Source organism: Meles meles, chromosome 6 (genome assembly GCF_922984935.1).
Source record: "Meles meles chromosome 6, mMelMel3.1 paternal haplotype, whole genome shotgun sequence".
Classification (NCBI taxonomy): Eukaryota; Metazoa; Chordata; class Mammalia; order Carnivora; family Mustelidae; genus Meles; species Meles meles.
The window spans coordinates 110,702,002-110,717,083 of record NC_060071.1 but is presented as its reverse complement, the minus strand read 5'-3'; the positions used below and the strand labels follow the sequence as shown (position 1 = coordinate 110,717,083).

Below are 15,082 nucleotides of genomic sequence, written 5' to 3'. Positions count from 1 at the left end.
AGCATCTCATCTCAACAACTGGACTCAAGTGAAAACAGAATCTATTCAACAAGACAGGACACCTTTTGCTAAACTTATCAACACTTCACTGAGACTGCCAAGAGCAATGGTTATTTTTGTATATGTAATTAGATAGCAAAATATTTTGCTGTACTTTAATATGTTTGCTTTGCTGAGAAAACTATAAGAAAGCAGAGATACCTTCCTCTCATTCAAATAAGAATCTAAGATATATAACTAAATCAATAATACAATCATTCCCATCTCCTTTTCCAGAATCTCAGAAGCCTCTTAGTTCATGTTCCATCTACACTCAGCTTTCTGTTCCTTGATGCTGTTCTCACAGTCTATAACACTCCTCTCTCCACTTTGCCTGGATATTCCTACTTGATTTTTATGTCTTACATCAAATGAAACTTGCCCCAAAGTCTTCCAAGACCCTTCCCCACTAGGTTAGGAATCTGTGGGGTTTGGGGGTAGGTGTCAGCAAATAGCAAGTTTGGAATTTGCTGACAGTTAAGCTAAGGAGCCAAGCTAGAATGGAAATCAAACACCTTCTTTTTCATGCATGCTGGTGGGGTTGGAGAACCCAACTTTCACCTGCAGACAAGTGGCCTTGCTGAGATCTCAATGCTGAATTAGACACTTACCTACCAGCAGTACAACTGCAGAACTCCCCAAGGGGGCTCACTCCTAGGAAATTCATAGCACCAAGGGCTACAAAATGTGTTTCCGGAAAGCAGGTTGATTTGTAGAGAAACTGAGGAAGAGAGAGGGACTCAACTATGCATATCCCCAAGAGGAGCTGGAAGAGAAGGTAGGAGTTCCTGGACAAGAGAGCTAGGGTTATACAGAGGGAACCTGTGAGTGGGACTCCCTCCTTGTGAAAAAAAGGGAACTGAACATGCTTCCCCAGAAATATATACACTGGGGAGAAGCCCCTCATAATCCCTGGGCACACGAGGTAAGATTACGTGTTTAGTTTCCCCCACTAAACCTTCAGTCCCACAAATTCGTGAAGAAACATGGCTGCTTTGTTCACCAGTTATCACACGCATACACCCCAAAAGAACTGACCAGTCCATTAATGACACATTTTTCTGTTCATCCCAAAGGAAATCTTCTAACACTGAGATGAAAAAGTTACCTGAATAAGGACACTTATAGAGTTATAATGCCTAGGAGTCTTCAAATAGGTTGGCGAAAAAAAAATCTAAGACCTTTAAGAGCCGGTGGAAAGACCATAGCTAAATCTTATCTTATGGGAACAGTATTGAATCTTAGGTTGGATATGCTCACAGTTTGTGGCTAAAGCAAAGGACAAGGCAGAAAAAGTGGGGCGAGAAGGTGGGGGAGGTAATACAGGAAAAAAAGGATTGATGCTTGAAAGGCATGAAATACATAGTTAACAGAGATTACATAAACTCTCAACTGAGTATTTTTAAAATAATACCAAATCAGTTAAAAATTGTTAGCACAGAGGCTAGTTCTATTTGATAACTCACAAAAACAAATAATTAATTAATTTAAAAAATGTCCAAGTTACATGCCCTCAGTTCTCCAGGAGCTATAAAATAGCTTTAAAATCAGCAGGTCAATCTGTAGGAAGTAATAACAAGTGTTGGCACAGATGGGGTCAAACTGGAGCCCTCACACACTGCAGGTGGGAATGTGAAATGGTGTAACCAGTTTGGAAAACAGTCTGGCAATTCCTCAAAAGTTAAACATTATGTTACCATATGGCCCAGAAATTCCACACTTAGGTCTACACCCATGAGAACTGAAAATCTATTCCCATGCAAAGACTTGTATATGAATGAAGTTTACAGCAGCAATATTTGTAATAGCTAAAGACTGGCAACAACCCAAATGTCTATCAACGATGAATGGATAAACAAAATGTGGTACGTCCATACAGTGGAGTATTATCCAGCCACAAAAGGCCATGAAGTACTGATACATACTACAACATGGGTAAACAGAAAAGATCGTGCTACGTGAAAGAAGTCAGTCCAGAAGGACCACATATCATATGATTCCATTTCTATGAAATGCCCAGAAGAGGCAAATTCACAGAAATGGAAGTACATTAGACATAGCCTGGCTGAGCTGGGGAGAAATGAGAAGTTGACAGTTAATAGGGAAGGGAGCTGCTTTTTGATGTCATGAAAACATTCTAGAATGTCTTGTGGTAATTGTCGCAAAACTCTGAATATACTAACAGCCACTGAGTTCTACACTGTCAATAGGTGAGTTATATAGTCTGTAAACTAGATCTCAATAAAGCTGTTATTTAAAAAAAAAAAAAGATATGCAGTCTTTTGGACTGGGGGCCTCCAGGAACCACTACATCCTAAAATTGGAGTAAGTCTGACTCCAGGGCCTGTGGCCGGTGCTCCTCGCACCCCACCTTCTTTACAGATTCCCATGGCTGACCTCCCATTCAGCTCTGCTTTACTTAAGGGATGATAAGGTTGCAGTAAGCAATTCTGCAACCTACCTGTTCAGTACCAAGCTGGTTTCCTTTGCCTCTTCTGATGACGCAGTCATTTAATGTTTTTAAACGTGGTACTGAACAGGTAGGTTGCAGAACTGCTTACTGCAACCTTATCATCCCTTAAGTAAAGCAGAGCTGAATGGGAGGTCAGCCATGGGAATCTGTAAAGAAGGTGGGGTGCGAGGAGCACCGGCCACAGGCCCTGGAGTCAGACTTACTCCAATTTTAGGATGTAGTGGTTCCTGGAGGCCCCCAGTCCAAAAGACCAGGCTATGTCTAATGCACTTCCATTTCTGTGAATTTGCCTCTTCTGGCATTTCATAGAAATGGAATCATATGATATGTGGTCCTTCTGGACTGACTTCTTTCACATAGCACGATCTTTTCTGCAGGCAGATTAACTTTCAAGAAGAGGAAAAACCCGGCATATCTGCTTAGGGTGTTGTGCGCCCAGGAAATACCTGAATGACTTTCCATCCCTCTCACTGCACTAGAATGTGGAGTGTAAAGCACCTAACAGGAGGCAGCCTGTTATCTTCTTTACACCAAACCTCTCTGAGATACAGTACTATCCTCATTTCCTAGGCAAGGCAATAAACTTAAATTCCAACAGAAACCATCTTATAGGAGGTAACCACAGGTTGCAGAGTGGTCCGACCCCACAGGCCAGGCGCACCCCCCTTCCCCATGTGGCCCTTCTTTCCTGTGCATGGGCAGAGGCAGAAGTGCTTCTGTGAACACTCAAGAGAACCCAGGGCAGAAGTTTCCAGTAGCTTTGAACCCACCTCTCTTGCCCCAGGACACCCCTGGCCATTGGATGGATTTCTCTTGCCCCAGGACACCCCTGGCCACTGGATGGATTTGTGGTCTAAGTCCCTGAAGTCAGGAATAGATAGAAATCCATCCGTCACTCACCAGGACAGATACAAACCTCAACATAATTTGTTTTCCAATGGTTTCAGCTTAAAGTTCTGGTTTGGCATTGGCTTTTTAACAGCTAACAGCTGCAGGCAATTTTCACACAGAATAAAGACATCAATAAGGCAGAGAGTAGAATTTTCTCCCTTATGAACACAGAACAACGAGCTGTCTTCAAGACGTAAGCGGAGCTGCCACCACGCGGGCTCTGGCGTCGAGCTCGTTTGGAGCGTCTGATGGAATACAACTGAGAAGACAGTGGGTGTGGGTGCTTCAAGGGTACTAGCTCTGCCCACCAGCTCCACTACCACCGAGGCCTTCATCTATCAGCGACATCTCTCTCCCTAGGCTGACTTTTGGTTTTAAAATACTCTAAGTGGGAAATAAAACCAAGCCTGTGAATACATCGTTAACTGCCCTTCTTTGCAGCCCTCATGATAGATGACTCACCGCCTCTCTCTGGAAGAAGATTATGTGTCCTCCACTCCCCCCAACCCACACCCTCCGCCCAGTGGGCTCAGGAGTGGTCATGTGATATTCACTGGCCAAAGAAAAGTGGGCAGAAGGGACATGTATCATTTCTAAGCCTGACCTTAGAGCCTGCTAGTAGTTTACCACGTTTCTCCTTCCTCTTCCACCAGGCTTGGGTCTTGGCTAGAAGACGGTGAGGAACAGAAACACAGCTGGCCCACAAAAGACACACAGCATTAGCAAGTGATAAGCTGCTGCCGTTTGTAACGGCTTAGAGTTTGCTATCACAGGATGAACTAGCTTAAGATGACAGAGACAACCATTAACACTGACTCCCCTCCCCCCACTTCTCACCTTCCACTACTCCTCACAGCTCACCTCCTCCAGAAAGCCTTCTGTGACTACCCTCCTCATCGCTGTGTCCTCATAACACATCTATACACAATCTACGCAGAGGTGGGTTGTGCTTCTTCCTTTAGCAGTGTTATGCCTGCATCAGTCCCCTTTTGCTACTAAAACTATCAGCTGTTTAGGAACAGGTTCTAGTTTTTCATTTTGAACCTCCTGAACAACACCCAGTACAGAGTCTCTGCATGAGAGGCAGGAGAGGCGAGAGATTCCTTAAACACTGAAAATATTCACCAACATCATAACACACAAATATGCTGCCAAGAGCCATCTCTTCTTTCTCCCAACCAATTCCGGTTGGTAATAGGCCTTTAATCCACTCAGGAGACCAGAACTCAAACATCAGCTTCACAGTACCCTCTCATATTGGCCTGCCTCATATGATAAACTTGTAGGTAAATTCTGGTCTGGAAGAACTGGACTTGACCTGATTAGTTCAGATATTACCCTTGGAAGGCAGCAACAAAGCCTAGATTACTTTCTTGACCTAAGAGTCATGCCATATGGTAGCACTCTCCAATATCTGTTGAATGATATAAATAGTCTGATGAGAACTAACTCCATTACAAAATGCCAGTGGTGATAAAGGGAGGACAGAGTACTCATGTAACATTTATTGAGCACCCAATGAGGACCAGGCATTGGGTCACTCCCACTATGTAAATTCTTCTTAGATACTACATCAAACTGGGAGGAGGCATTATTTCTTTTCTCACGTTCCAGAAAACAGGCTTATATGCTTTTTCCATACTTATACAGATAATAAAGACAGAACAATAATTTGAACCAATGTCTTCCTAATCCCCATGCCACTACCCTTTAAACTATGCCATAATATCCCCTAAAACATAGAATGGAAGGAAACATTACTTCAGAAGTGCCTGAAAAGCCAAGGTCTCTTCACCAAAAAATGGTGAATGGGTCCTACACTAGTTACATCTCTCACTTCAGTATAGTGAATTCTAAAATATGATAGGATCTATAAAAAGTTTCCCACAACAGTTATTATTGCAATCCTATCATTAGGCTAAATAATTACACTGTACTTAAGTAATAATGTCTTTCATCAAAGGATCCAGGACAGGAGGAGGAATATGACTAATTTTTAAAAAGACATTAATACTATACACTGAGAGTAGGGGTGGAGAAAGCAGGAGGGAATTGTGGAAGCTGTGAAGCAGATGAGGAAATTCTTTATCCACACAATATAGACTCAGACTGGAATGGGGAAGAATATAAAGAGCAACTTAGGATGCAGTTCTGCCACATATTTTAAAGACCTAAGGTCCAAATCCCTCGACTTAAAGCAAAGCCCTTTGATGTAGCAATGCTACCCTCTTCTTTCTCTTCCTCTAGAGGCTCCGTGCTCACAGCTGAGGTGCCAATATAAAGGGGTCATGGCACCTTGGTTAAGAAGGGCAAGCCCAGGGCGCCTGGGTGGCTCAGTGGGTTAAGCCGCTGCCTTCAGCTCAGGTCATGATCTCAGGGTCCTGGGATCGAGTCCCGCATCGGGCTCTCTGCTTAGCGGAGAGCCTGCTTCCCTTCCTCTCTCTCTGCCTGCCTCTCTTGTGATTTCTCTCTGTCAAATAAATTAAAAAAAAAAAAAAAAAAAAAAAGAAGGGCAAGCCCATGGTTAACTAAACCAAACATCCTCTCTCCTCTCCCTCCTGGCTCCCAACCACCGTCAGGAAGGAAGTTGGGGACTCACCACAAGTTCACTAAACATGACATCCAGCTCCTCCACAGGCGGCATGGGCAACGCTGGCTCCATGGTCTGAAGCGCGAAGTTGCTATCGTTTCGCAGCCGATAGGTGATTTCTGGGTGATCATTATTTCGGAAACAGCAAAAGATGAACGAGATCCCCCGTCCACCTCTCTTCCTTGGGGCCATGGCTGAATTTTGTTCTATTTCTTGAAGGGACTAAACTCTGCAAAAAAGAAGATAGGACATGGTTAAGGGTGCAAAAATGGTTAAAAGGTTGTTTTTGTTTTGTTTTAAGTCAGACCAATTCAAGAAATAGACCTCTGCACTGGAGACAGTTGATATGCCCTTGTAGAGCACAGAGAGGACAACCCCAGGAGGATTTGGAGTCTAGCTGGGCAAAGAGCACAGTCTTCTATTCATTTGCTGAATGTTTCTTATGACCAACCGCTGAGTAAACAGTACAACCCTACCCTGCATGCCGCAGCACATGCCCCAATCACATTGGGCTACTGGCCATTCTTTGCCTATCACATGCTCTTTCTTGCCAACCCACCTTGTTCTTTAACTCCCCTGCAAGAATGACCTTCTCTTCCTCACCCCCCCAAAGCATCTCTTACCCTTTAAAGCTTGATATCAGTTTCTTCTTTTCTACCTTCCCAAAGTAGAATCAGTGATACGTATGCAAAGGCCTACCTATTCATTCCAGCTCATACCACACTCTAAGTTCCTTAAGAAAATACGTTCCTATTAGACCATGATTAGCTCCACGTCAAGGGAAGGAACTGTACATCAAGCAACTTGTCGGCACTCATGCCCTGCACAGTGCCAGGGAGGAAGGAGGCACTCAGTTACTGTTTATCTTGTTGAATAATTTAAATTCATAACAAAGGAAGAGTAACTTCACATGAGCTAGAAGAGTCATAGATATTCAAACAGAAAAGATCAAATGAGTTCACCAACAAGGAGATGGTTACAGTATATTCACATAATAGAATACTGTGCCCTCATTTAAAAACAAGGAATATGTATATGTAGATATGGAAACATGTTCAAGATGCCATATGATATATATATACTACAAGATTACATTTTAAAGAATGCATATACATACTTATGAATATATCTAAGAAAGGGCTGTTAGCTGCAACCTCTAAAATAAAAATAGGGGACTGGAGAACTGTTCTTTTTCATCTTGTACCCTTTTGAATTTGAATTTCTACTACAAAATTACATTTTTAATGATTATATAGTTTAAGATTATGATTATATATATCTTGCCTGGGGAAAATTCCCAAGTTATACTCTTAAGTGAAAAAAGTAAATCAAAGAATGATGTGTACAACATGATGCCATATGGCTTTTTAAAAATAATCTCATACAATGATACAAACTCCAGTAAAAGTTTTCATAAATACTATGATTTACAAACACTTCTAGAGTCAAGATCTCTGCTTACTTAAAGGATAGTGGTCTCCAGAGGGTGGCATTTACAAGTCTTTGGGATGGGAAGGGAGGGAAATGTTCAGAGCAGCGTGTCCCTCGTGTAGCCCTATGTGATGATCCAAATGGCTCTGAAATAAAGACTTAGCTGAGACATCCAATACCCCAGTCTGTTGAAGCACACATCTCCTGGCCTAAAGTGTACTTGTGCGAGGTCATAGGAGGCAATATGCAGTACCTGGGATTCCTTTGGCAAATGTGTGTACTACCTATTCTATAACAGGCACTGTAAGCACCTAAAGATACATAAATGAAATGAAATCATAAGCTCACTCGGAGCTTATAATCTGGTGGGAGAGAGTAGTGCACCAAATAGTTGTAACAAAAGTCCTATCGCATATCATACCAGTAAGTGCTATGTAATCAAGCAGAAAGTCCACAGGGAAGAATCTGAGAATGATTCCTAATGGACTAGTGGAGCTTTGATAGATAATGGAAAGCAGAGCATTTCGGCAGAGCGAACAGTGCAAGCAAAGACATGAGGTGGGAAGGGGCACAGCGTGTACTGGGAATGAGTGGTGCTGCCGCACAGGTTGTGCTGTAGAAGCCCATCTTCCCACTGTAAAGCCCTGGGGCTCTCGTCTTCCTGATCCAAACCCAGCGAAGTCTCCCCAACACCAATCTAATTAGCATTCAGTGCTCCACCCAATCGGATCCAATTCAATTTCTCTGTCTTTTCTATTTCCTGAAAAGTATCCTCTACTTTAGCCAACAGACCATTTTCCATGCCCCAAAGACATCCTCCTCAGTATTCTGCTCCCTGCTTCTGCCTTTACTTTGTCAACATGCTCCCACCCTGACAGTACCAATCCTGACAGCCCTGGGTACTGTGAGCCCATCCATCACTGGTGATAATGGAAATGTGGTTCAACATTTCTGATGGGCAATTTATCAAAGCCTTGAAATAGTCATACTGTTGACCTTCTAGAAACATATCCCACTGAAATATTCAGAGATACTATCAAAGACGTCACAAAAAATTTTAAAGTGTTAGCTATTATAACAAATAAATGAGGGGATAAAATAGTGCTAACAATAGAGGACTATACAAAAAGGGTAATCATAGTATAACTAGATGCCAGACCACCAAGAGGTTCTCTGTAAAAGAATATTTAATAACATGCAAATTAATTTTTAGGATATGTAAACTAAAAGAATAGGTATACAATGTCCCATTTATGTACGAAAAAGCGTACATGTATGAGCAGGAAAAAAAGGACAAGAGAAATACACCAAAATGTGAGCCAACAGTTAGCCTGTGTCAAATGCATGACTTACTTTTATAAAAAAAACAAAAAACTTTTCTATACTTTCCAAGTTGTTGTCACAATGAAGACATACTACTTTCACAGTAAAATGGAGATTTAAAAAAAAACACTCTAGATTGTTTATATGACAGATGGAAGGAGAATGCGCATGCAAAATGTTCTTTTCAAAAATATCCAAGTTATGGTGATCTATACACCAGCTTCTCAAACTATCTGAGGCGAAGGACTACTTGCTTTGCCTCCAATCTGTTAGAAACATATTTTTGTACACTATAGTACAAATATCTCGGCAATGTCAAATTGCTTTAAGAATTTCTCTATGTGTGCAATTCTTGCATTCTTTTTTAACCAGCATGGGGTATGCAGCAATAGAACTGATATACACCAGGAGATGGGAGTTAAGACTTAGCTCATTAAAATATAACCGTTAACCTTGTTTCTCCAATGTATGTCCTCAGAGCAGGAGCCATATCCCCCCTGGTAGCCAGGCCAGAGTCCTGTACACCCTGTCAATCAACAAACTGAGGAGAGACTGACTGTTCAGGGACTACTGTTAAGGTCTGCAAGATTAAGTGCCTCTCTATTGGGGGGAGGAGACAGTGTTCAGGCTACTGGAAGATGAGGGGGAAAAAAAAAAAAAACCCCAAAGTAGGCAAGAGCTAGCCCATGGAGGGTCATATGGTCCTCGCTCAGCTTTCGAGTTCATTTCCAGGCAGTCTTGCTAACCCACCCCAGTGAACGTGGTCTGGACCCTCTTAGCATTTTGTGACCCCTATGAGGCAGAGCCAACAGTTACAGTAATTTGTGATCTGGGTCTTACTTCCCCTATTGAAGAGTCAACTCCATAAGGAAAAGTGCTCACGTCCTGTATCAGTGCCTTGCACACGGAGGAGTATGGCCAAAGTGTTTGGGAAACAAATAGAGAGCAACTTTACTTTTGCACTTTATAGGCTGTTTCCCTTAAACCCAAGTTTTATTATATTCTGGCTATACTAAGATGGGGAGCACAGGAAATACTGAAATCTAAAAATCAGTCCAAAACATTTCTTAAATCTCTTTTTTTTAAAAGCCAGCTGTTCTATAAACAAAAAAATATGAAGGTCTTGGCTAGTTTCTAAGATGGGTAATAAGATATAGAACCTATTACGTTTAAGAATGTAATTGAAATCATTTTTAATAAGGACCAAAATATTGCCTTTGACAGGTGATTTGTGTTTAAAAGTCTCAGTAAAGCCCAAAGGCCAAGTTTCTATGCTGGCTCTTCTGTGTAACCCCAAATATAAGGTTCTCCATTAAACCCATCTTTAAACTGTAAATGATGGCAAAGCTTCGAGATTTCCAACAGGCTGCCACTTTTAATACATATTTGTAATTCTACTGTTCAGAGCATAGTCTCCCAGATATAGACCAAAATGGAAGCAAAATAATCATTCCATGACCCGTCATTGGCAGTAGACACTTCTGGCCAGCCCTCCTTAACTCTCTAACATGTCACTAGTGAGCAAGTAATCCCAACAGCTGCCTGTGTGTGTTTGTGATTTTACTAAACACATTCATACCCATCGCTTCACTCCATCATCCTTTTTTCACATATTGGACCTAAGGAGGGACTTTAGAGGTTGTGGGGCAGTTAGAAAGAGAGAAATTAACAACTTACTTTGCTGGGAAACGTAAGGAGATGTTGATTGGAGAAGACTAAGTGGTTAGATGTGGGGCAGGGAAGCCTGGCAGAAGTCAGAGAACCTGCATGCTTAATCCAACCGGTATCCAATCCCCACCCTTTCCAACCTCAAGCCCATGACCTTTGTTCAGTCTCCCCTTAACTCTCATCAAAATGACAACAGTTTTCAATTCTTCTCCTTGGCCCATGGTTCCCCAGTCTAGGGGTTGACAAACCTTTTCTGTAAAGGGCCAAATAGTAAATATTTTAGGCTTTGTGGGCCCTTAAGCTTCTATCACAACTCGTTAAACCTGCCATTTCATTATGAAGGCAGCGACAGGCATCTGTCAAAAATGGGCATGTCCACGTGCCAATAAGACTTTTACTGTGGACACTGAAATCTGAATTTCATATGACTTTCTCACATCATAAAGTATTTTTTAAGATTTATTTTATTATTTAAAAATGTGAAAACCATTCTTAGCTCATGGACCATACATACAAAAATACGTGGTGTGCCCATGAAGGTCCATCGGCTAAAAGTCACCAACAGACGCCCTAGTTCATCATATTTACTAATTAATTCACTAAGTCAAAAATGTATTGAGTCCTGGGGTACCTGGTTGACTCAGTCAAAGAGCATAAGACTCTTGATCTCAGGGTTATAAATTCGGGTCCTACAATAATGGGTGATAGCGATTACTAAAAAAAATAAAGTGTTAAAAAAAAAAAAAGTTTGTTCAGTACTGATTATGTGCCAAACACTATGCTAACTGCTAAGGAAAGAGGGATGAAAATGTGATGATGTGCCCTTCAGGGAGTTTTAGAAAAATTATTTGGGAAAAGGCATAAAAAAAAACAAAACAAGTAAACAAAACTGTAACTATTAATTTTAGTTAGTGTTACAGGGGATGCAAGAAGCAAGTGAAAGAAAATGGTGGGATACTGGTGGTGGTGGTGGTGGAGGAGACAGCGACTTTCAATACTGTGATCACGGACAGCCTCTCCAAAGAGAGGGCATTTAAGCTGAGACCTAATGGATAAATGGAACTAGCCCTGCAAAGTGCTGGGGGAAGAGGATTCCAGGCAGAAGGAGTGTGTGCAGAGGCCAAGAGCAGGTGGGGAACTTGGCACCTCTGAGTCAGGGAAGGAAGAGCAGTGTGGCTGGGGCATTGTTAGTAATGGCAGTGTTGAGAGAGAAGAAGCTGGAGAGGGAAGGGGCCCAGACCCCAGGGCCTTGTCCAACAGAGTGAGGAGTCTGGAATTTATTCTCAGCACATCATAAATCTGATTGTGTCACTCAGTTCTGCAGTGTCTCCTGGACACAGTCCAGCTTCTGGCATGGACCATACGACCCTCCATGGCCTAGCCCTTGCGTACTTGATTTTCTACCCTTGTCTCCCAATACCATGAACACTGCCATGCCCCACACACCTATGTGCATATAGTAATCAGACCTTGACAGGAGTCGCACTTCTGAGCCCCCACATCCACAGTTCCCTTAGCCTGGGGTGCTTTCTTCCTTCCGTACCTAACCATCTTCCATTCACCATTCAAGACCCACTCAAATACTATTATTTTAATGGCCCTTAGGTTTCCCAGAAATAGTCACACATATCTTTTCACAGCCCAAGCACCATATACATAGTTGAGTGTTTTTTGGTTGTCTGGATTTCTTTCTTTTTTTTTTTTTTAATTCACGTCTGTTTTCCCCACTCAACTATGAGATCCTGAAGACAGGGACAAAATTTCATTCAGTCCCTGGCACATGGTATATTCTCTATAAATGTTTGTTGAATGCAAAGACATAAATGCCTAAGTGAACAGATGGTCTGTCTCTGAACTTCAGGGTTGTGTGACTGGGTATTCTTCCCACAGTCGCCTGCAGATCTGTTTTTCACAAATGCCAAGACACATAAAGTCAATCACATCACCAAGTGCTCCTTAGCCACTGGTCAAGGTTTCCGATGCTGACAGTAGCCTTGCAAACAGACTACATCCTCCGGGTGTCTGCGGCCTCCCTCAAGTGAGGAGCTTCTTTCTGGCTGAGCTAGCTGGCGCCTGGTTTTTCCACCCACTCTCCGAAGTAAGCTCCATGGGAAACAGACCTGCTGATAGAATCTTTTCCCCATTCCTTACATTCAAGAAACACTTTGCCTAAGAAAGTATTCATTTCCTCAGCTATAACAGTTGAACTTCAATCAGCCACACAGAGTGTGAGGTGCTGGAGACACGGATGAAGAAAATTCACAGATTCAGGGAGATCCCGGCCTAGTGAGGACATTCAGGGAGCAGCTAAGTTGCTAACTCTGTCCAGTGAAGATGGAATGCAGTTTCTGAAACCTGGGGCCTAGGCGTCCACATCTTGGCCCGTTTTTAATCAGATCAGCCTGAGGGAAAGGACTAATTCCACCATGACAGCTGGGCCCTCAACCAGAACACATCTTCTAATCTCAGCTTCTGGCACTATTGCAGAGGGGAAGAAGTCACTTCTGGGACATCCAAAATGCAATCCATCTATAACATTACAGATGACTATTGCTATGCCGTGCACAAGGAAGCAATTAAAAAGCTACTTAAGATTCTGGAGCAGGTGCATTTTGCTTAGCAAAGAATAAGAAATTTAATCCATCTGTGGCCTCGCTAGAAGTAAGAGTCATTTGTACTGCTCTTTAATAAAACAAACAAGACTCTCAATGTGGTAACAGTCAAAAACTGAGGGCCAAAATTTCAGGAATATAGATGATGATGATCATGATGATATAAAACATTGGAGAACTCACAGTCTCCAAGAAAATCCTCCTTAACACTCTTCTCTGTTAATGCCAAGTCACAACACATATGGGATACGTAAGATTTGTGTTCCACAAAGCAACACAGTATTGGTACCAAATGTATGGGGTAAACTCGGAAGTCATGTTGACCAAAAAAAAAAAAAAAAAAAAAAAAAGACGCATACACCTTTCTGGTTGCTTCATCAGGGACTTTTGCCACACATTGATAAGATGGCTGTCCAGACTGAAGGATATGCTCAATTATCACCGTTCTCCCCTGACCAAAGTGGTTCCAGGGAAACAACTTTATCCTCGTGGAAGGCAGACAAGGAGAGACTGAGTTCCTGCCAGCCACCAACTTGGTAAGACTGTCAAGAGTTTCTGAATGTACTCGTCAAGTGCGGTGGGGGACTACATATACCATGACCCACTTGTTTGTTTGTTTTTTATTTATTTATTTATTTTTTTTTTAAAGATTTATTTATTTGACAGATAGAGATCACAAGTAGGCAGAGAGGCAGGCAGAGAGAGAGAGAGGAGGAAGCAGGCTCCCAGCCAAGCAGAGAGCCCGACGCAGGGCTCGATCCCAGGACCCCGGGATCACGACCCGAGCTGAAGGCAGAGGCTTCAACCCGCTAGATAGTATTTCACGGGGCACCTGGGTGGCTCAGTGGGTTAAAGCCTCTGCCTTCGGCTCAGGTCATGATCTCGGGGTCCTGGGATCGAGCCCTGCATCGGGCTCTCTGCTCAGCAGAGCCTGCTTCCTCCTCCCTCTCTGCCTACTTGTGATCTCTGTCTGTCAAATACATAGATAAAGTCTTTTAAAAAAAAAAAATTATTAAAAAAAAAAGATAGTAGTTCACATTTAATTCTCCAATTATAATTTCAACAATGTCATTGTTTCTGTATTGTATGTGGTCTCTGGAATTTCTGAAACAATGTCAGACATAAAAGAGGGACAAGCTAAACAAAACAAAACAAAACAAAACTGTATGCCCTAAGAGCAACTTCAAAGAGAATGGTTGGCGAACCCTCCGTTCTAATTACCATACCTATTGTTTTCAGAGCTGCAGTTTTCCCCACATTTCACAATTTTCCAAAGGGCCCTGACATGCACTTTTGTTTTCAACAACATGATAACATTAACCCAAATTCTCTTATCAAGAAGAATGTGGAAAGAAAAAAACTGCTTTGCTTCTTTCCTTGGCCATCTCTCTCCCCTCTCACATTCCTCATGTCTGGTTTCATTTCCCAAGCACACCAGATGCCAAATACTATTTAGAGCTTTAAAAAATCATGGGATACAGTCTAAAGGTTGTAGGAGGAACGTCTGAAAGGGGATGTGTTTTCCCCGCACTTTCAACATCCTCTCCACCAGGAAACGGAAAGGGCGTTTCTCAGTAAGTATGTCCAGCCGAGGGCTGGCCCTTTCCACACACTAGGTCCCAAAAGGATGTTCTAACAGGGCACTTCTGGAAGTGGCTCTTGAAAATTCACCCTGTAGTCAGTCCCCTCAGCCCACTGACTCTCCTGAGGAAAGAGAAAAACAATAGAGCACCCCACCATTGACAGGAAAACCCAAACTGAAACATTCAAAGCTACCAGCACCCTGAAGACACTCCCTGCCCCACCACCTAAAGCAGGACAGTGAAGGCAAAGAAAGCACGGACCCTCTGTGTCCACTCTGCATTAGCGTGGGGGGGGGGTTGCACAAAGTGGAAGCCAAAACTTGTCCCATTCCTTCCCCACTTCCTCCTAAGATAAGGGAGGAAGGAACCCAAGTGAAGTCCATGCACACCCTCAAGCCAGACCAAGCCTCAACCAGCACATAATTAAGCCTTTCTTCCAAGCCCAAGTCAGACTCCTGCCAGAAAACACCCC

At 42.6% G+C, this 15,082-nt stretch overlaps 1 protein-coding gene across 3 annotated transcripts in view; it reads right to left on the bottom strand.

Annotated features, from left to right (window-relative positions):
* DAAM1 (dishevelled associated activator of morphogenesis 1) overlaps window positions 1–15,082 on the bottom strand; it is a 166,003-nt gene that overhangs the window by 92,998 nt on the left and 57,923 nt on the right. For all 3 annotated transcript variants that reach the window (XM_046009225.1, XM_046009224.1, XM_046009226.1), the window contains exon 2: window positions 6,003–6,222. In XM_046009225.1, coding sequence (XP_045865181.1) covers window positions 6,003–6,185 — 183 coding nt within the window. In that variant the 5' untranslated portion in view covers window positions 6,186–6,222. The remainder of the gene's footprint in view (window positions 1–6,002; window positions 6,223–15,082) is intronic.